Genomic DNA, 24,063 nt, shown 5'->3' on the forward strand with positions numbered 1-24,063 from the left:
ATATATATACACACACACATACATATATATGTTAATATTGAACAGTGAGGATGAGTGCTCAACACTGCATTGGTGGATAAATATTCTTTATTTGTAGGTTAACCAGGCTACTTCATGATCAGAGAGATCTCTTGATTAATTATCAAGCCTGTCATATGGAATGTTAATGTTCATCACCATCTTGGATGAAATTATGATTGACCTTGTACACTAGTTCTTTCTCTAGGGGACAGCTACTCAGAGATTTACAATTCAAATCTATATCTAGATCTTTAATTGGTGGATTTTTGTCAGATCTAAAACCGTATATATATATATATATATATATATATATATATATATATAATCATCATCATCATTTAACATCCGCACACATCGTTTTCCAACATGTCTTCTTTGCTGGAATGGTTTGGTATGTTTGCCAGGATCTGATTGGGCCAAGGGCTGCATTGTGCTCCAGTGTCTGCTTTGGCAAGGTTTCTACAGCTTGATGCCCTTCCAGATGCCAACCATTTTCCAGATTGTATTAGGAGCTTTTTTTTTTTGTGTCATCAATACTAGTGAGGTCACCATGTGACTTGGAAGATTAAAATCCCTTTCAACTGATGAAAGGTTAAAGTATGAAGGAAGGGTCACAACAGGATTCATACAGTAGAGATGGCTGCTTACATTATACAAATGGATGGGAGTAATTGGTGTGGAGCTTGAAAGAGAGATAAAGATGATAAAGACAAAATATCTAGGTGAGCTGTAGGAGCAGGAACAGAAAGGGTGGCTTGATAGAGGTTGCAAAAGTCTATAAAGAAGTAGATGATATACAAGAGTTGAGGTAGTGAGGATTGATAAATGTAAATTGGAAGGTAAGGGAGGGCAGATGATGAGCAGAGATTGGGAAGGTATATGGATGAATGTAGTGATTGGTGGTGGGTGATCAATGGAATGTGAGTTTTGGGAGAAGGTGAGAGGCAATACAGAAGATTGACAAACAGTAGGATAATAGTAAAGTAGGGTGAGAGAAAGGGAAAAGGTTGTTGGTATTAGGAAGAGCATCCAACTATAGAAACCATGTCTAAGCAGCAGACACTCTCCAGCCCATGCCAATATGGAAGATAGACATTAAAAGATGATGCTGATGATGTATGTGTGTGTGAGAGGATTGTAAGAGCATGAGTGGAGAGGAAGACATACAGTGTGGAGATACTAAGAAGATGTATAGTAATAGGAGTCGCTCAACAGGAAGTGGTTCTGAGGAGGGAGAAGAAGGAATCATTTGATAGCACTGAATGGTTGGTAAAATCAATGTAAAACATAAGTGGAGAAGAACAATGTTAAGAATGAAGGATGGATTTCAAGTGAAATGGTTCCAGGTAGTGAGAAAAGCAAATGGTACCACAGAAATAAAATGATAAAATATGTAGTTCAATCCTCATTTAATTATAGTAGTATATTATTGCAGTTGGGCAAATGATGGAGAGATCAGTGATAGAAAATGAAAGAAGGGGAAGATCTGATGACAAAATTAAACAAGGGAATCAATTATGTTTAGAGATGGTCATGTCTTCTCAAGCTTAGAATTTCACCAGTCATCCCAGTCTTTTGTCATCTCCTCCAAGAAATTCAACCTTTTCTACTTTGTCGTATGTCTTTCTAGGTTTCCTTCTTCCACAAGTTCCATCCATTCCTTTATACAGCTGTCCTCGCATGATCATACTAGTGCAGTCTTCTTTCTTTATACCCATTTTTTATCTCAACACTTGGTCATTCATGAACACTAACTATGTACATCTAGCAGGTATGTTTGCTTCATTTCTTTCTAGTCTTCATATGTCTTCTGCATTCAGGACTTACATCTCACTATTATGTAGCATTGCTGTTTGTACACAAGTATCACACAAGCTGTCTTTCACTTTCAAAGGAAAACATTTTAGCTCTCTGAACTTTCTCAAACCTGTTCTTATTCTAAGTACTACTTTCACCCCAACTCCTTGACCTAAGGACAAAAACTATTAACTTTAGGAATCCTCTTAGGCATTTGATGAAATGTATTTCCCATCTACTTTTAGTGACTATTGCTCCTATGCATCTGCCACCTACAAAGTGTACTTTCTTTGTTAATCTACCTGTGATACTACTGCGCATCTTATGTGTCTACAGTTTACATTGAATACACTGTATGGAATTTTTACCTACTAATATATATTTTTTTTTTTTTCGTGTGTGTGTGTGTGTGTGTGTGTGTGTGTGTGTGTGTGTATGTGCGTGCGAGAGATAGACAGAGAAGACCCACAAACAGACAGACAAACAGAGAGCAAATATGCATGAAAGTTGAAATTTCATATTTGTTATTGCTTGAGTGAAACAATGATGATATTGATAATTTGATGACATTGCAATCAGTTGCTCTGTGCTTTCAAAGACCTCTGGAATAAGCAATCCCTTACATGAAAGAGAGGTAAGAGTTGGTGACAAGAAGAGCATCTTGCCATAAAATCCTACTAGCATTAAACAAAAAAACAGACATTAAAGTAACTAATGTAGACACAATATATATATATATATATATATATATATTACATTAACTCTTTATCTGGAATCACTTTAACTCTTCCAAACTACATCTATTTTTCACTGTATTACATACACACTTTTTCTTCAGCCCACACATAGATTATCTGTCATGCTGAAAGTTAAAAAAATAACCAAAATGTGTTCAAAATTATATTTATTAGAATAAAATGGTAGCTATAAAAATATTTGAAAATTGTTTCTCATGATTACCTCCCTCCTCAATGAATAGCAAATTATATTTCACAATATATCAGTTTCTAATTTAGACACAAATACAGCAATTTTGAGGGAGAGTATTTAGTCAATACCATTGATGCCAGTATTTATTAGATACTTTATTTTATTGGTCCCAGAGGGATGAAAGGCAGAGTTGACCTCAGTGGGGTTTCAACTCAATAAGTAAAGAACTAGAAGAAATATCACAAAGCATTTCTTGCAACACTTGATTTTGTTGGCTCATTGCCCTAATAATAGTTTTAAGGTGAAGATATTAGTCAATATCATTAACCCAGTACTGTATTTTCTCAACCCTGGAGGGATGAATGGCAAAGGTGCCAATCCACCACCACATGTTAAAATATAATATAATGTAAAAATAAAAAAACTATTGCATTATTGCTCACAAATCAGACATAAAGACAGAAAAATAATAAGCAAGATCGATCTCTTAAATTCAGAAATTACAAACCAAAAGTTTTCCCCTCTAATGATTTTCAAATATGAATTTCTTTTTAAATTCCAAATTGTAAAGTTATATGTATATGCATTTGAATATATTTTAATAAATTTGTATAAAAAATATCAAATAATATTCTTAGATAATATTTTCAATTGATTATTTTAGCTTACAATGTAGGACGATCTCCAACACCATTACAAAGGTCATATACTTTCTCACAAACATTAAAACTAAGCTTCTTTGCATCTTCCTGAAATAGAAAGATAACAACATTAGTGTCTGCTCAAAAAGTTGGACAAAGTAAAGAGGGGTGAGGAGTGGGAGTTAATCTGAAACTACAAACAAGTACTGAACTCTTTTCAAAACACAAAAACATTTCTACAGTAAAATAATCTATGGAAAATATGAAACTGCAAAGAACATGAACTTCTATATATATGGATATCATAATTACAAATTATATCTTTATCAAAAAAAATAAATAAAGGCATCAGTTTTTTAAAAAAATCACAATTTGAAATAATATCATATTTTTTATTTTGTAATTTGCAATTTAAGTTCGATTAAATGGAAGGAAATGAGCAACATATACTAGAATAAATTACTGTAGCAGAAATAAAAATACAACATACAGCTTATATTACTCCACACTGAAACAGTATCAACTCCCCACTGAAAGTAACTAGTTCTCTTGAAGTAAATACATGAGGATAATGCTACAAAGAAATATTAATTTTAAAAAGCTACCTTTTCAGATGTTCCATTTTCCAACATATTAATTTTGAAAGATTCTGAAAGTCTGTTAAACCATATATAACATATATATCATCTTCATCATCATCATGATATATATATGATACATGGTTTATAATATTTATATATATTTATATATATCAATTTAAATAAGAGCCATAACGCAATCCTATAATAAAACTTGTTTAATATCCTATGCACATTTCCAGATAAGAAAATGGGGCCTTGCATCTCTTCAGGGCCAAGTTACATTAATTCACAGCAGACAACATTAATAGTTGTCCTTAAATTACATGTGTATAAAGGAGATTTATAATCAGGTTGTAACAACATGAACAAATTGAAACTGCTTGCAATATCGGTTAAGAAAACCGTTATATAGTAAAGTAACTAAGTAGAGTTGTTAACTTAGGATGTTAAGTAGCAACAAGCAAACGATGCTGTATATTCAATAAAAACCGTTGGACTTTTGAAAGTAAATAAAACAAAGAAAGAAAAATTATCTGTTATAGATCTGAATAGAAAAACAAATATAAATTGATGGTCAATGAGAGGTAAATCTAGTAAATAATATTTTTGATTTACATAATTCACTCCATTGTGAATAATCATAACAAATAATTATATTTATTTTTAAGTTTAGAATAGTTATGAGACTTGTTTTAAGGATATGCAAACAAGATAAATTAGAAAATATAAATTACAAAATAAAATAAATTAGGTCATATTCAAATTGCAACCATCAAAGTTTTAAAAATACATTACATTAGCTTAGTAGTGGAATTCAAATACAATATTAATGAAGGAAGGGATTTAATCGATAAGGTAAAAAGTAAACAATTATTTCGATGCCATCGATACTAAATTACATAGAATTATAAATGATAAATCAAGTAACTAAGATCAAAACTCATAAGTGTAATTATAGAAAAAGGTTCTATGAAAATAAACGCAATCCATGTTAAATTAATATCATTGTATGGATTTAACTAACCCCTCCAAGGCAGGTTACTAAGTAAAATAACGTAGGATATTAAGGTAGGATATTAAGTAGCTACATGCATACGATGTGAATTAATGTAACTTGGCCCTGAAGAGATGCAAGGCACCATTTTCTTATCTCAGACAAGAGTGAGTCGGGATCTTGCATGGAAATGTGCATAGGATATTAAACAAGTTTTATTATAGGATTTCGTTATGGCTCTTATTTCAATTGATAGGCACCCAAAATTGTATCACATTTGAAAGTCTTTATATTTAAGCAAAGTATAAACAACTTTTCAAGTGAGAATTTTGCTACTTTGATAACAGGTACAATATTTTACCAAATATTTGGTAGAGATTTAAATATATATATATATATATATATATATATATATATATATATTTATTTTTACTCACATATATTATATATATATATATATATACATTTCAGTCATTGGACTGTGGTCATGATGCCTTTAAGGGTTTAGTGAAACAAATTGACCCCAGTGCTTTCTTTCTTTTAAAGCTTAGTATTTATTCTATTGGTCTCTTTTGCCAAACCACTAAGTTATGAAGAGATAAACAAGCCAACACTGGTGGGGGACCAAGATGTTGGCCATTTCAAAATTATGGTGAGTTGAGCTGATGTAGAAAATGAGTTACGAAATGAAGGGCTGGAAAAAGCCAAATCAAAGTAAGGAAGGGTGGTGGATTGTTAGACTTTAATGAGGATGATACAGGTAAAGGTTGTGATAAAAGTTCGATGAATGACAAGGGAATTAAATGAAAGATGCTAAGAAATTTCTATCCAAGTTGGTTTCAGTGAATAAACACAAAAGTTAAAGTAACAACAGTAAATAACAGATGTTAATGAGTGAAAGTTAAATATTTATATATTTATTATATATTTTCAATGTAAGCTGACAAAATACATATATTCAGTAAGGTCTGATAGTATAATTGGAACTGTTTGTGTTGTTACTGTTGGATAAAAGAATATGGACAGGTATACAGTGTAGGTATAAAGTAAGACAATATCAAAATTAAAAAACTTTTTACATAAAGTACTTAGCAGAAAAAGTGACATTGAAAAGTCAATATGAGATGTAGTGAGAAAATTACTATTTGTAAATTTCACAATGAGAGATATTCAGCAACAGTACTTTGGAATAAAGATTGTTTGCCAGCATAACATGGCAGTCCTGGTTTAGGATGAATGTTGCTGTAATTTAGCCCCAGGAGACATCGTCTCCAGCTGACTATACGACACGATCTGTGTCCTTATATTTTCAAACAAGAGAATCTAGCACCCCCACTCAGCTCAATTTATAGATCAGTGACTAGTTGTCACTTTGAAAACTATATATTTCAAACAGGAATTTGGCAGCGCCACCTCCAGCCAAACAATTATTCTGTGCTGATGAAGGGAAATAACCCGGAAATCGTGATACACAGATATTGTTTTGAGCTGAGTTAGGGTGCTAGATTCCCTTGTTTGAAAATATAAGGACACAGATCGTGTCGTATAGCCAGCTGGAGAAGATGTCTCCTGGGGCTAAATTACAGCAACATTCGTCCTAAACCAGGACTGCCATGCTATGTTGACAAACAATCTTTGTAGTGTTGATTATTTTAGTGAAGGAAAGCAATTAAGAGTTTATAGGTGGAAAGAAATCCTATTTAAGAATGTGAAGATAAGAAGCATGATGGTAATTCAAAGAAATGTGCTGAGTGCTCAACAAGATGAAATAAATTAAGATATGGTTAGAAAAAGATGGAGATGTAAATTAAGCCCCACCGACTCTATATATATACCTAGGTTTTCACCACTCACTTCCCCACTCTGCACTCATTAATCACACTTCCTTTGAAATATCCTGCCACTTATATCATGGCATTTTGAACCTCAAAGGTATGCCCTGGCACTTGCCACCATTTTTATTTCTCTCTTCCTCTACTCAACCATCCCATTTATATTCTGATCCCCTCTCTCTCTCTCTCTCTCTCTCTCTCTCTCTTTCTCCTGCACTTCCCTCAGCTTGAGTAATCATGTATTTCCTTTACAGTAGCGCACCTGTTTCTGTCTTCATTCCTGATCTCTCTCTCTATCTATCTATCTATCTATCTAACTATCTATTTATCTCCCTTGCAAGTACTTGGTGACCCTGTCAGTGCAGGTGCCACTTAAAAACACCTAGTCCACACTGTAAAGTGGTTGGTGTACAGAAGGGCATCCAGCTGTAAAAACCTTGTCAAAACTGACCTCACCTGTGCTTGTGCCACATAAAAAGCACTAAGTCCACTCTGCTGAGTGGTTGGTATTAGGAAGGGCATCCAGCTATAAAAAATCCTACCAAAACAGTCACAGAAGTCTGGTGCAGGCTTCTGCCTGGCCAGCTCTTGAGAAACCGTCCCACCCATGCTAGCATGGAAGGAAGACATTAAATGATGCTGATGATGCTGATGCTGATGATGACAGTAATAAAGAGGGAAGTTGAATGGTTTAAAAGACTGGAAAGATAATAAAGTATAGTGAAAATAAAAAGGAATGTATGGGTGGTTTGAGGAATGAATGAAGGGTAAAATATATAGAGAGGGTCAGGTTTGATGGTGGGTAAAATAGTTGGTTGAAAATATTTGTAGATTCCGAGTGTTCTGTGGATATTGGGTAGGACCCTATCTGAAAGCTGATTCAAGGTTTTATCTCTGGTGAACAGTGTTTACAAACTCTTCAATATATATAAACTGTAAGGATTTTTATTATTGGCCCTAGACAAGATCTTTTTTTTATTTAGATTATGCAGTGGAACTATTTTTATTGTTAATAAAGTTTGGTATCTATTAGTAGATACCATTGCCAACTGTAGAGCTATTGGTCAAGTTAACTATACACTGGTTGACAATATCCTTAGCTCAGCAATTAGAATCTAGGAGACAAGTGTTAGAGTTGATGTCATTACATAAGTGTCTGAGTGAATGTATGTCAAGTCTAACTGGCATTGACATGCTTGGTTAGGTTTTGGATAAATTTAAGGGTTGTACAATGAGATTTGAGCAGTATTTTTGTTGAAAATTTGATTATATTGATACCTTACAGAAACAAAAGAAGAGATTTTATGGCAGTAAGGAATAATATGTGACATCTTCACCTTTCTTAACATTATTAGTGATGTAAGAAAAATAACTACAACTGAGAAACGATAGTTTATGATGAATTCAGAATATTACAGAAGGAAGAATAGCAATTGGATAAGTACATTAACAGTCAAAATTATATCAAAGAACATTAAAACATAAATACAGAAGATTTTCCCCTTACAATAGTGTCTGCTTCTGAAAATACTCTAACAACATCTTCCGTTCCAGAAGGACTGAAATGAAAATAAATATAAATTATTTGTTTCATAAATATTTTTAAAATATATGAAAAAATACATTATTGGATTCATATAACTGAAACTAATTTGGTTGGTCCTGTTTCTAACAATGAAAATACTGCATTTAAGGACAAGGTATTTACTTCTATCTATACTTATGACAATGATGATGATGATACCCATTCAGACACAGCACTCCTTGCCACACACTACAGTCATACACTCCAACAGTGTCCTCCCTGACCAGTCCTTGATGTCACCACTTCATCTATGTCTTTGTCACCTGCAAACTCATTTTCCATTCACCTAACCCCTGAGGATGTGGACAAAGAGGTTTGAGCCCTGATAATGTGGCCCAAATATTGCACTTTGCCCTGTATGACCCTCTTCCCCACTTTTTATCCCACTAATATTCAGTATTTCCCTTAATACTGAATCCTTTGTCCTACAGGTTACCACGCTGAACCATAGCATTTGCCTATAGCATATCATCTCAAAGGAAGTCAGTCATTTGGTGTACACTCTCACTTAGGGTCCATGCTTCACAACCATACATATAGTGTTACCTAAAATCTATAGATATATTCTTTATTAATTTCAAATGTCTATACTCAATCTGGTTACAGAATTCAGCACTTGAAGCATGATTACTAATTTCAGGATACAACCTCAAACAAACCTTACAAAAATTTTGGATAAGTTTTAATAATTATAAAAATTAAAATCATGGCACACATTTATATTTTGTTGCCAACTGCCTAACAATTCAATTCTCTCTCTCTCTCTCTCTTTCTTTCTTTCTTTCTTTATTTATTTATTGATTTACTTATTTATATACTCTCTAAGATACTTTTTCTTTTTCATTTCTATGATTACTCTCAGCAGCACATATCCATTGATTCCTCCCCAAAATGAGTTTCTCTAACAACCATATGCTGTTTTTAAAACAAGGCAGTAAATGGGATTTTTTAAAATATTTTTAAAGTCGCAAATTTTTATGAACATATTTTTAGAGGAAGGAAGAAGAAAAAAAGCATTAAAAGTATAAAACATCAAATTATCTAGAAAAAATACTCAGAACTATTTCAAGGGAACATAGAAAAAGAAAACAGGGTGGGGGGTTAAGCAGTAGAAGATGGGGTGGGGGGTTAAGCAGTAGAAGATGGGGTGGGGGAGAATAATGGGTTGTACACCCTTGTGGACATGATTGCAAAGGCATTGCTAAGGAGAATGGCCAGTAACACTTGCTGCAGCAGCCAGCCCACCTCATGGAGATAATTTCTAAGATGGGCCACAGTTATCATAATTTTGCAGAGGAAATCGACAGTGCATGATCCAAGAATACTTGAATGCAACCAACACAAACTGATAGCACTTGGTAAAACTCCTGTATCTGTTTAGTTTTCTGTTCTCTGCGTTATGGTTGGTGATACCCAAGTTTGCAGCAAGATTGGAGCCAGAAATGTGTCATAGTACACTGCATCTCAGATTAGGGATCTACCTCTCCCATATGGGAAGAGGGTTATTCCGTCAGGGTACTTACCATCCCCACAGGCTCCAGTTGTGATGGGAAGCCAGCAGTGTCAAGGCCCCTTCTAATTTTGTCATTCAGAGCGGCATGTTGGCAGAACTGGCCTATGCTTTGGCTACAGGATGATGGATGCAGGCTCCATATCGGCATTTGTGAGGCTCACACATGCAGAGACCAAGGCATGGAGCCACTCTGTTACAAGTGCACTCATCATCAAAGAGAGTAGTGGCTGATGAAGATGAAGAGAACACCAAATTAAGCTATACACTGCTGTTTAGCTGTGAAGCAGAACAGGGGTAGGTGAGGCAGTGCTAGTTTAAAGATATCTCAATCCATCCAAAGGCAGAATTGCATCTGATGTTATCCCAGTTACGTTGGACATCTGTATTCTGGGAGATGGTAAGACCTTCAACAGTCCAACCGATTAGAGCTGACTCTAGTTCCCTGGTCACGTCATGTTCAGCCATTCCATGGAGTACCTCACCAATGAGGGTGCAACTGAAGGAGATTGAGGAAAGATAAGCTGGCAGAGCCAGGTCCAATGTGGAATGGAGGCCAAGGCCACCAAATCTAACAGGCATGATCTGTTGTCAACTGTAGTTTAACCTGTTGCCACCTGACACTGTCAAAACTGACATTACAGATTAGTTCAGCACAGAACCAGATGGTGTCACTGATATCGCTGAAGCGATCTATGAAAGTGACAGGACACACTGTGCAGCAAGGAGAAGAGCTTAGGCAGGGCAAAGCAATTCCTCAAGAGGAAGCTACAAAGGGGCTATCTTTGCAAGTGAAAGACAATTCTATGATGCTTGTGTACAAAGTGCAATACAGTATGGTATGAAAACATGATCACTGAATGCAGAGCATATGCAAAGTTGAAAAGAAATAAAGTGAGCATTGGTTGGATGGTTTGACAGGAATCAACATGTCCAACGACTACATCAAGCTCCAATATTTGCTTTGGTATGGTTTTCTTATGGCTGGATGCCCTTCTTAATGCCAACCACTTTACAGCATGGACTGGGTGCTTTTTTCATGTCACCTGCAGTTTGCTGCAGGACTACATGCCTAGGGTAGGTGGAGGAACAGCTTCATGTTTGGAAATGAGGTTATTACTGGGGTGGACGAGGCAGAGCAGGTTCATACAGAGGGAACTGTAAGCTTACACTTAGCACGGGGAAAAAAAAGAGGAGGGGGCATACAGACTGTCAAAATAGGTACGGTTGAAAGGAGGATGAGACAAGAGCTGGGAATGATTGAAAGATGCAGAAGATGGAAGGCAGTGAGTATCAGGAGTAGTAATGATGATACAGTTACTGGTGGGAGGGGAAAGAGATGTATTGCATGAGGAGGAGTCACTGTAACAGGTGGAGGATCCAAAATATGGCACTTCTAAAACTCAGACCTACTGTGGAGGGTAAGTTTTTTTTATATCCTCATATTGCCAGAGATCCCAGTCCTTTGTCATTTCATCTACCAGGCTCAAAGTTCTGAGCTCAGCTTTCACCACTTCATCCCATGTCTGCCTGGGTCTTCATCTTCTGCAGGTTCCAGCCACATTAAATGAACAGTGCTTCATTATACAACTGTTCTTACCATCACATTCTTCTTTCTTGAATACAAGTGATACCTCTTATGTAAAAATGTAAATGAATGAGGAAGTACAAATATGCACAGAGGAAAAAGTGGTTATGAGAAGTATCAGATGTAGTGTGCAAGAGAAAAGACAATACCATGTGATCCATGTAGATGGAACCTGTAGACGAAGACATGGGAAGAAGTGGCATGGACTGAACTCAAAGAGGAGATGACAAGGGATTGCAAAAAGTGGTGAGACACTGAACTAGAGAAGACCCATGCAAACATAAAAAAAAACCAGACATAAATTGATGATGGTAATGCAGTAATTCAGAATACCTGAAAGATACTGGTCATATATAAATTGTGAATCAGGTATCCAAAACAAAACATGAACATTCCTATCATCAACTAAAGAGATATCTATCTAAAGTATGCCAATGCTCTTTTCTTCCATACATCACACATCTATGCTTTATTCCTAACATTTGAATCATCACTTCAGCAGATTATTAAAAAAATAAAACAAGCTTTTTGATTTCAAGTTTAAATTAATCAAGAACTGCTTCACATAAAGACAAGAAAGCAAAATACATTCTTACCGCACAAAGGCACGACCACCACATACAGCAGCACAAAGTTGGTCAATGGCATTTTGCAGATCTAATGGTTGAGTTAGTTTCTGTTCATCATAAGTTGTTTTAAATACAAGCTTATCTTTCACCTATTAAATAGATAAATAAGTAATTTCATTACATTGCCTTTTCAAACTCAAGACCAGCTGTAGAATGGAAAGTAAAGAGCATTTTGTTTCTTATATTTGCAGTTATTTTCTAATTTTTAAAGAAATAAAAGGTAAAATTGGCAATAGTGAAACTTCAACATCAGAATCTTGACTATATTTATTATCTTGTTTATTTTCATTGATCATCATATTCATGGAACAAATTTTTCACAATAATTTTTCATATTGTTAATCTCAACTTTAGAAGATGGAAATTTTCTTTATGTTTCCACTACATTTCAATAAGCTATTACCTGGCAAATTTTTTCTTTTTTGTGGATGAAATGAAAGGAAAAGAAGAAAGCGATGAAACATTTGTATATAGTATGTGTTGTAAAACTCACAGAGGTTTTGCAGTGTTAAAATAAACAGAGATGCACCAAGTGTACACATTAAGCAGCTAAAACATTCCCTAGAGAATTTCAAGCTATTGTACAGTATGTCAAATATCCAGAGGAACTTATTTTCAATGTAGATGAGACAGAGTTATATTGAAAAGGGAATGTTATCAAGTTACTGTCACTGAAGAAAAGACAGTTGATTACTCAGCTGGTACTTTTCTTTTTTTTTTTTATCAACCCTGAAAGGATGAAAGGCAAAACTGATCTTAGTAACATTTGAACTCAGAATGACAAATGAGAAGAAATGCCAGTAAGCATTTTTGTCCAGAACAGTAACAATTCTGCCAGCTCACTGCCTTGTTGCTGATGATGATAATGTGTTTTAATCATCATCATCAACAACAACACATATTAGATATGCATGTGTGTATATATCTCTCTCTCTCTTCTCTCCCCACGTGACTGGTGTTCGGCCAAGCTTAAACTTTCTTTCTTGGTTCGGCAGCCGTCCGTGCAACATCTATATTCCTCCCTGTGCCTGTGAAATCTTGTAACCCTGCCATAAGGCTTTACTTCCACACACACCAGCTTAATTTAATTCATCCTTAGTCGAAAGACACCTGTTGTTATGTCCTGTTATTTGTATTTGTGTAACATTCTCCGTTTTTTTCAGTCCTTGTTTTCATATACATTCGCTGCTTTCTTTCAAGAAATCTAATGCTCTTAGCTTAGTTTTTCCTTGCAGCTGGCCAGATTGGAGCAATCTCAACAATAACCAGCCGAAATTGCAAAGATAATCTGGAACTCGACTGAGGAAAAAAAGCTCAGAATGACCCGTCCTTGTTTTCTTTGTATCGTCTATTTGGATGTTTTGTTGTCCCCTTTTTAGTATCACTTAACTGTTTGGATGTTTCGCGTTGTCCCATTTTGTATTTATATATCGCACAAGAGTGGCTGTGTGGTAAGCAGTTTGCTTACCAACCACATGGTTCCAGGTTCATTCCCACTGCGTGGCACCTTGGGCAAGTGTCTTCTACTATAGCCTCAGGCCGACCAAAGCCGTGTGAGTGGATTTGGTAGGCAGAAACCGAAAGAAGCCCATTGTATATATGTGCATATATATATATGTATGTGTGTGTATATGTTTGTGTGTCTGTGTTTGTCCTCCCAACATTGCTTGACAACCGATGATGGTGTGTTTACATCCCTGTAACTTAGTGGTTCAGCAAAGAGACCAATAGAATAAGTCCTGGGGTTGATTTGCTCGACTAAAGGCAGTGCTGTAGCATGGTCGCAGTCAAATGACTGAAACGAGTAAAAGAGTATATATATATATACATATTGTTGTTGTTGGCACTCCGTCGCTTACGACGTCGAGGGTTCCAGTTGATCCGATCAACGGAACAGCCTGCTCGTGAAATTAATGTGCAAGTGGCTGAGCACTCCGCAGACACGGGTACCCTTAACGTAGTTCTCGGGGATATTCAGCGTGACACAGTGTGACAAGGCTGACCCTTTGAATTACAGGCACAACAGAAACAGAAAGTAAGAGTGAGAGAAAGTTGTGGTGAAAGAGTACAGCAGGGTTCGCCACCATACCCTGCCGGAGCCTCGTGGAGCTTTAGGTGTTTTCGCTCAATACACACTCACAACGCCCGGTCTGGGAATCGAAACCGCGATCCTATGACCGTGAGTCCGCTGCCCTAACCACTGGGCCATTGTTTCTCCTCTGACTAGGTAACTAAATAACACCTTTATATCAGCACACTTGATTCTGACCTCTTTCTGTACCTCTCTCTCACTGGGTAACCATGTACCTGTATAGCAAGACACCTATTTCTGCCACTCTGTTTCTCTGTTACACTCTAATCTTTCACTATTTGATACAGGATCACCTCCTCTATTGTGGCAAGACACCTGCTTCTGTCTCTCTGTCTCTTTGTCACACTCTAACTTCCATCCTCTGACACAAATGCCCTGCTCCTCTCATAATTCCTTGTCTTGTGAGTTACTTGGTTACCCTGCCAGTGCTGGTGCCACTTTAATAGCATCCAGTCCACACTGTAATGTGGTTGGTATCTGGAAGGGCATCCAGCTGTAAAAATCTTGCCAAAACTAACTTCGTCTGTGCTCATGTCACATAAAAAGCACTGAGTCCACTCTGTAGAGTGGTTGGTGTTAGGAAGGGCATTCAGCTGTAAAATCCCTGCCAAAACAGACACAGCAGCCTTGGGTAGATTTTCCACCTGGCCAGCTCCTGTCAATCGTCCTGGACATTAAACGATTATGATGATGATGAATATATATATATATATTTATATACATATAGACAATGTGCTTTTTGTAGATATAAGGGCCTTTGACTCTTGTTTCTGGTAATATAGGTGCCACCCTGCACCTTCAGTCACTTAATGACAACTGAATTTTTCCTTTTTGATTTTATATTGCGTCTAGTCACCTTCCTTATTTTATAATTTTCACATTACCATTTTGCACACACATACATATAGGATTATCTCTCTGACTTCACATGTCAGTAAAATCATGAAACAAATCCTGAGAAGGAAACTGATAGCGTTCTTAGAAGAAAATGACTTACTGAACAATACTTAGTATGGCTTCTGTTCAGGAAGAAGCTGCCTCACACACCTCTTATAACAGTATGACTAGCTTTTGAAGAAGTTGCTCGACCATTCAAATTTCAATGTGATATATCTTGAATATGCAAAGACCTTTCAGAAGGTGGATCATGGCAGGATATGTCACAAGCTGTGAGACCTTGGCACAGTTGGCAAACTAGGAGAGTGGATACATGACTTACATAGAGGTCAGGCTACATAGAAGTCAGTTAATGGTGCCCTCTCTAAGGAAGCACAAATTCTGAGTAACATCTTTCAGGGAACAACCTTAGGGCCATTATGCCAGTGACTAGCAACACCAACGATACAAAATTATCACAGGTAATAAAGAACTTTGACAATGTTGCAAGCTTGCAGTGGTACTTAAATGCAATATATGAAACAACATTCAGTTTAATGTTGGGTAATTTCAAGCACTGCACAATGTACCACAGCCTGCATAAACAGAACCTGAAGGCACTGCAATCTCAAAGTCACAGATAGCGAGAAAGTCGGGGATCAGTATGTGCAATGAATCATTTTATATACACATTACCAAGATGGCAACAAAAAGCAGACAAATAGCAGGATAGATTTCTTCAGAACAAAAACATGAATAAGTCACATTAACCCTGTGGAAGACTTTTGTTCTCACCCAAAGGTCAAGAATCCTTTTGGGTGGGTTTTTTTTTATATTTTGAAATAAATTTTATTTATTAATCATATTTATAAAACAAAAGTACAATTTGGAGAAAACATTAAGCCTGTATTCACAATAAACCAAGAAATAAAATAATTGCAGATTTATGGTCAAATATCCTTTCAGCTATCCACTCTCAGTAAAAATAAATAAAAATGGATTATTGAATTATCTATTACCCAGATAATTCAAGAAGAATTTTAATTTGTGACTCTGCACCTCAAAATATTAAGCAAATCACTAGACGCTCCTGTATCTTGAGATGATATGGTAATTGCTTTATGAGTGTTATATGGATTAAGCTCTATAAGATAAGATATAATTCAAAACATGGTGCTTATTCTCCAAATTTTGTGTGAATTTCATTCAAAATGATACAAGTAAATTATTCTTTAATGAAAGACAGTAAGGAATACAAATATCATGAGGAGGAGGAAAAATTAAAATCTTACTTTGATTTGTTTGAGGACAGATGGCTTCTCTTTATAAATTGCATCCCACTTCACTGTATTCCAACCAAGAGAATGCAAGATGGTTTCTATAAGCAACATGTCCGAAATTGAATCACCCACAGTCTGTAAAGTTGACAACATTTGTTTAACAACAACAACAACAACAACAACAACATTATTGTACCTACCTAGAAATAATGGGGGAAGAGGAACAATGCAGGTAGAACAATAGCAGTGAAGAGGTACTTATCTATTACAGGACTGGATGCTGCAGCTTGTATGCTAACACAAAAGCAGCACAAAGTCACATTCTATTGTCAAGGAAGCTTGCAAATTCACAAGGGAACTTGTCATTAACCCTGAATTAGATGAAGAACCTGAACCCACTACCACCAAACAATCGGATGATTCAGATCCTTGTTAGAGTATATGTTTTCTTTTATGTGCATTAACTACAATATTAGAGTATTTTTAGCTTGTATTTCTAGCAATGTAGGTATCTTTAGTAAGAATTATAATTCTCCTTTTTGGTAAAATATTGCAACCTGCCATTTATATTAATTTTATGCAAATATAGAAAATTGCTAAATCATACATTAATTTGGATGACGAAAACATATTCGCTAATAGAGAAGCAAGCCAAGGAAAGCTGAGATTGAGTGAGCTTAACTGATGAGGCAATGGAAACTGCCAAATCTAACATCTGCATTAAGAATTCTCGATCAGCATTTTTCAGATGATTCAGGTCCCTGTTAGTGTATGTTTTCATTCATGTGCGTTAACTAGAGAATTAGAGCATTTTAGGTCGTATTTCTAGCAATGTAGATGTTTCTTAACACCCTAGTCACATTTAGTGACAATTATAGTTCTCCTTTTTGGTGAAATATTGCAACCTACTGTTTATATTAATTATAAACATATCCTCCAGCAATAATGCCTCATCTACCACAGAGCATAACCCCCAAGTCTCATCTACTTGTAACTGTTGCTCCGGGACAATCTGCCCGCTACAAACGCATTGCGTAAGATATAACGTAATATATAAATGCACTGTAACCAATCTGCTATATAACTCTACAGCTGCATACATAGGTTCAACTAAAAACTTCAAGCAACGCTATGCAGCCCACTTGCACTCTTTTAGATATGACAAACACAGTAAATCTACAACACTAGCTAACCACACTCACCACCTCAAAAACACAAATACCCAGTATACTTTAAAATGGTCCATCCTGGACTCTGGAATTCTATACCAGGGCCAGCGCTCTAATTGCAAGCTTTGCTTAAAGGAGGCGTTCCATATTTTAAAATACAATTCTCCCACTCTACCTAATCGATATAACGAAACACTTAGCACCTGCAATCACCGTTTTTTCCATACATTCAAATTCTATCACAGACACAAATTCACAAATGACCACACAACATACTCACACAACTCCCTATAGGTAACCTATGCAACTGGTCCCCCTTCTACCACCTTTAGAATAGATTTATTTCTTTTTTAGATCTTATCACTACTAAATCTTTTTTCTTAATTTACTTCCTTTATACTTTCCTTTGATAGCCACCAACACCACCACCACTTGTAGGTTCCTTCATAGCCTTTACGTATTTTCAATAGATCTCCACATTACCTCCCACAACTCCCTATTGATAACCCCAATCAACTCTAGGTAGCATCCCCCTTCTACCATCTTGAAAATAGGTTTAGCTCTATTTTTAGAACATATCACTACTAATTCTATTCTCTTATTTTCCTTTAATACTGTTCTTAGAATGCCACCTACACCCTCACCACTTATAGGTTCATAGCCTGACACTATACACAATAATTACATCTCCACATTACCTCCCCACATTCCTTTTTCCTTACTAAACTTATGCTTCCACCCTCACATTCTTCCTTTTGCTCTCTCTACTTCTTCTTTCCTTCTTGTCAGAATAACTGACCATACAACTGCTTACTACTATCAACCATATTTCTCACTTGAATTGCTTCCTCCCCCTTCCTTCCTGTCTTAAGGCTTGACCTCTTAACCCTACACAAAGGCTATCCTTTGAGTAAACAACGCACATAGTTCTCCAGATACGATATGATATATATCCACCTTTGCTACTACAATTATCTCCGGAAAATACCCGCAAGGATTCTTTACATGGATGTTTACTGCTGGAATAAAGCTACACTCCAAGTACTGTTTCTTCTTTGTTCTTTTTTCTGCACATCGCTCTCACTTCTTACTACAAATCTCCTCTTATAGATGTAATAATCCATTCCTCAACTATTACCGTCTCCGATGAAGAGATACATTGGATTTTCCCTGAAACAGCTGTAAGACTTTATCCATAAAATATATTTCTAACTTTGCCATTGGTCTCTTTATCTTTTTCTCTCTTTATACATACACACGCTAATACACGACCTATATTATATTCCCCACTCATGTTTATACAACGACAGGGGCAAAACTAGCCAGTATACAGCACTTACTCGGTATTACCTGTATCTTTGGGTTTGGTTGAATCCAATACCCTTTATAACCTTTATATATATATAAACTCCCCTAGCAGAAAAATACACAAAATTATTACAAATTCACAAAGCTTGAAACTAAAGCCAATAAAAGTATTTTGTTTTGAAGTGTATACACTATACACTTTTATAGTGAAGACATTAAAAGGGACAAGGTGGAAAAAAATGCAGATTGTTTCCTAATAACAAGACAATTCAAGAATAAATATGAGAAAAATAATATACTTGGAATAATATGTTAAAAAAATCTAATTACAATGTCCACAAATATGAAATCCCATAATTTGAGACATCACAGTGCAGATAGAGGATACCTGTAGCAGAATTTCCATCTTTATGACAAATGTGTTAGAAAGCTCTAACTGCGTTTTTTTCTTCTTTTTTCTTTCTACATTCATCCGATTAAACAATCTCATAGGTTACTTCTTTTTTCTGTGTTCGATGCTGTTGGTATGGATGATGTTTGCAGCCATTGGAATGAGAGAAAAAGAACAAAGGGTAGCTATGCACAGGATGTGAGAGGCCTCTTGCTGATCATGGAGCAAGAGAGAGGAGCTAAGCTGGAACCTCTGCTGACCCACCAACGGGAGGGTGTTGTGGTTTAGGGTCAAAATACCTGATGATTGTTGGATACCGTTTGACGACATCAGTTCATTCTGGCCAAAGCTCCTTTCGGTAAAGTGGAAAAGAAGCACCTTCAAGGTGTTATCAACATAAAGCAATCTCACAGTTCAAGGGAGACAACTAAGTAATTCAATCAGAGTAATAAGAGATAATCTTTAAAATAAAAGGGGAAAACCCATGGATTTTAACAATTGGTAGATTGTAATAATGTTATATTGAGCAAAGAAAAACAAAATAACCTACAAGATTAGTTAATTGGAGTAGCAATTTATTAAATGAATATAGAAAATAAAAAGAAAAAAATTATGCAGTTTAGCTGTCTAGCACATTTGGTATAAAGATGGAAATCCTACTTTGGACATCCTCTGTCTGCACTATGGTGTCTCAGGTTAAGGGATTTCCCACTTATGGAAATTGTAAAGCTTGACCTATAATTCTGGGATATAGCCTGTTATTTTACCCTTAAGGAAATTCAGAAAAAAATTTTAACAATTCAAAGGCTACACTTTCTTTTTACTCAAAAGGCCTCTTCTTGGCAATCTTAGATACAATCAAAATATAGTTCAGAATTTGACAAGCTATAGTCATGACACATACATACATGTGTGTGATTATGCTTGCATATGTATGTATGTATGTGTGTGTGTGTTTATGCTTGCATATGTATGTATGTATGCGTGTGTGTAGGTGTGTGCATATGTATGTGTGTGTGTATGTGTGTGCAAGTGTCACTAAATCACAGTGAATATTGTTGTGAATATTTGTGTGGGCCTATATTTTCTTGGATCACAATTAGTATATGTGTATGTGGGTGTGTAAAGCAACGTTTATCACCACTACTATCTAGAAGCAACACCAAAATCAACCCAACAACTCTTTTAACTATAATGAGAATAGCTTAAACGTCATCTCTGCCAGATTTCTGCTAAAACAGTAATGAGCAACAAGCAGAGAAAAAGATAAAATACTAAAATCAGATGACTTATCACATTGCAGCTTTGTAATCAACTGTGTTCATGACTTCTTGTTAATAATGTGCCCCCCCCCTCCACCTCCCCTAGCTGTTGTTTACTTTTGCTTTGAAAAGAAAAAACGATTTTGTGATAAAATGAGTGTGTGATGAGCAAGCGCAAGACTCTTTGCAGTTAAGGAAATTAGTGATGATGATATTTATTCTTCGGTTGAAGAGTTTACATTTAATGTCTACAATGAGAGAGATTCAGTCAATCAAACTAATGAAAGTGATGAGAAAAGTAACAGTTCAGGTGAACAAATACAATAGTTGAGAGATAGGCCTATTATTATTATTCTCCTGAATTTTCTAGTGATAGGCATAGGGGTGGTTGTGTCATAAGAAGTTTGATTCTCAACCATATGGTTCTGGGTTCAGTACCATTGCATGGCACCTTGGACAAGTGTCTTCTATAATCTCAGGCTGACCAAAGCCTTGAGTGGATTTAGTAGACGAAACCTGTTGCGTGTTTATGTATGCATATATATTTATATATGTGTGTGTGTCTGTGTTTGTACCCACACCAGCTGGTGTTGGTGTGTTTACATCCCTGTAACTTAGCAATTCAGCTAAAGAGACCAATAGAATAAGTACCAGGCTTAAAAAAAAAAACAAGAACTGCGGTTGATTTATTTGACTAAATTTCTTCAAGGTGGTGCCTCAGTATGGCTGCAGTCTAATGACTGAAACAAGTAAAAGATAAAAGATTAGTATAAAGAGATACATTATCAGAGGCAAAGTCATTGATTACTAAACAAGAAATTAAAGTCATGACAAATTACCAACAAAATAGTAGAAGCAGCCAAACTAAAACTCCAATAACAAAAGAAACATTATGAGTATACCAAGTTAAATTATTTCTAGAAACATTTGTCTTTTTCCATTTCATAAGCCTAATTGAAAGGGAATGGTATGGCTAAGAACTAATAAAAAGAAACAGCACACAGACACTGTTGAGTAAGAAGGTAGTGCAAGTTAAATACAGTTATCGGCAATGGAAAGCTTAATTGAAAAATATAAAATATAAACTGAAAAAGTAAAAATTAACAAGCACTAAAGTAACTCAGTGATTCAAAAAGAAAAATATGTGAAGCAATGAAAAAGCCTTAATGAAATTACTCAACCAGCTCATAACACCTCCACCTCCTTTAACAAGTTTCCTACCATCTATAAAATAATAATCATTTGTTGTAAAGCAACATACTCCTTCTAAAGACAAGCCTCATAACAGGACTAAAGAACTTTTATACAATTTGGAACCCAATGAGAACAGAAACAATAACCTAAAGCAGACAGTGTATATGAATACCCATATGGTATGTTAAATGAATTAAACCTAAATAAAATGATAAATATATATATAAAAATGTAGAATTAAATACAAAACACAAACTTCAGGAACATTTTAATGTTTAGACAACTAATTGTCTCAAGATAAGATTTATATAATTTATACAGAGAGGAATATCTATAGAAAATGGGGAAAATGTTCTTTATATAGCTGTGCTAAAACAAAGTATTCAAACAGCTCAGATCTCTAAAATAGAAAAGACTGAAAATTCCTGTGTTGATATCTCTTTACTTACACTTAATTGTATCCTTTATCAAGACACACGGTTCTCAATTAACAGTAGGCCAAGTCAATAGAATTTTTAACAGCCACCTGACAAGTTTATAGTTTATATTCTATTGCCAAAACTGCATTGCATCTATAGTCAACTTTTACTAAGTCTACTTAGCTGTAAATAACTTTTACATGTAGTTATAGGGAACTCTGCCAACCTGTAATAATTATTTACAGTTTATAGTTCATCTAGAACCTGGAGAAAAGAATAGTACTTTGATATTCAGTATCACACGAACATCTCCATTACATATAGTTCTTATGAACTATATGTAATGGCTGATTTTTGGTTGTGAAAATGTATGAATTATAAGTAATGCCTTAATTTCCATGGGTTAAGCACAGCACAATCATCCATCACCACTTTATTTGTTATCATGAAAAAGTACAATTCACCACAGGCATAATATAACTGACAGTTGTTATACTATCTTGTTATGGTGAGTTCCAATATGGAAGAGTACAGATACAAACAAGATAATTTGTGTGATTATGGAAGGCTGAATATCTTCAGTGAGTCCATAACAACCCAAATAGTTATGGGACATCCATTTCAAACTATTATCAGAAAAAAGATATAACTTTAAATATTATTACTGCAGTAAAAAACAAATAATTTCAAAAGATTTCAGGTAAAATCAAATGGAAACACACACATGCACACTTTGATACCAACTTGCCTGAGACCACTCCTGCTTCTATGACACCAATTCCTGTTTTAAAATTATCTTAATTAGAACCTTCCTTCTAAATGTCCAACTTAATAATGACAAATTCATTTTATTAGTTTTTTTGTTATTTTCAAAATTCATTGAAACAGAGTCAGTGTATTTTAATAGAAATATGGTAACAAAACAGTTAAATAATGTCATAGCTTTTGTAAATGAAATGAAGCTGAATTCAAAGTGCAATATCATAATATAATACTATACCTGGTTGATCAGATCAATTAGAGTACACAGTCTCTGAGCAGCAGATTGCTTTTCCTCAGACAAACTAAAACAAACAAATAAATAAGTGGTAATTCAAGAGTGGTGAGTCAGCAGAAATATTAATGATAGGTAAATGCTTCTTCCCGTTAATTTCGGTGAGGATTTCAATATTTTGCAAGAGGTAACTCTACACCAATTCATTCCATGCTGGAGTGGTAAATATAGTAATAGAATATAGGTTCAATAAAAATAAGTACAAAAATTGTAACTGGACAAAAGAAATTACTCTTTGATAATTTAACAAGCATATTTTCACATCCTTCAAACAACTCATCTTCTGGCTCTGGATAACACAATGATCCCATTATCTTTCAAACTGATACACTAAGAATGCTCCTACAAATATATTGCTTTGTCTCCCCATATCCTGCAAGAACAGACTGAGGCATCCAGTGTATAATTTGCACATGATGTTCTGGTAGGTTATTTAGCAGTAACTTTTAGTAAGGGTGGTTTGGATATTTTGGGGGATGAGGAGAGTAGTTGCAATTGATAACCATTGGAGCAATTCTTGTGTGTCCTTGATAATTTCTCCATATTGTATGAAAACTTGTCAATAAAAGGCGAAATTTTTCAGCCAGTAACTGTTTGTTCTGCAGTCTGGACCTAGAGGTTTCTTGTTTGACATTTTCTGTAGAACTGTTTCCAGTATTTCACTGCTTATTTCATATTGCTTTTGCTGGACATGCTGGTAGTAGTCCTGCTCCAGTTCTTTTAGCCATTCATCTTGTTTGTTGAATTTATCATTTGTTTCCACTAGAAATCTCCAGTAGCTCTCAACCTGATCTTATATAGAGATTGAGTTGTTCTCACTGAAGCTGTGATAAACTGATTTGGGATTTGGCAAATAATTTGACAATTTGCCATTTATATGTTGTAGATTTATATTTTAATCTTTCAGCTG

At 35.3% G+C, this 24,063-nt stretch overlaps 1 protein-coding gene across 1 annotated transcript in view; it reads right to left on the reverse strand.

Moving 5' to 3' along the window:
* Positions 1–2,705: 2,705 nt before the first annotated feature.
* The window catches only part of LOC106875741 (phosphoacetylglucosamine mutase), a 92,264-nt gene continuing 70,906 nt past the window's right edge, over positions 2,706–24,063 (reverse strand). Inside the window, exons 14-18 of the mRNA XM_089347131.1 lie at positions 23,100–23,163; positions 16,369–16,491; positions 12,076–12,197; positions 8,304–8,355; positions 2,706–3,497 (exon numbers count right to left, since the gene is read on the reverse strand). Of these exons, the coding sequence (XP_089203257.1) occupies positions 3,414–3,497; positions 8,304–8,355; positions 12,076–12,197; positions 16,369–16,491; positions 23,100–23,163 (445 nt within the window). The 3' untranslated portion in view covers positions 2,706–3,413. The remainder of the gene's footprint in view (positions 3,498–8,303; positions 8,356–12,075; positions 12,198–16,368; positions 16,492–23,099; positions 23,164–24,063) is intronic.

Source organism: Octopus bimaculoides, chromosome 2 (assembly GCF_046866305.1).
Source record: "Octopus bimaculoides isolate indiv1 chromosome 2, ASM4686630v1, whole genome shotgun sequence".
NCBI lineage: Eukaryota > Metazoa > Mollusca > Cephalopoda > Octopoda > Octopodidae > Octopus > Octopus bimaculoides.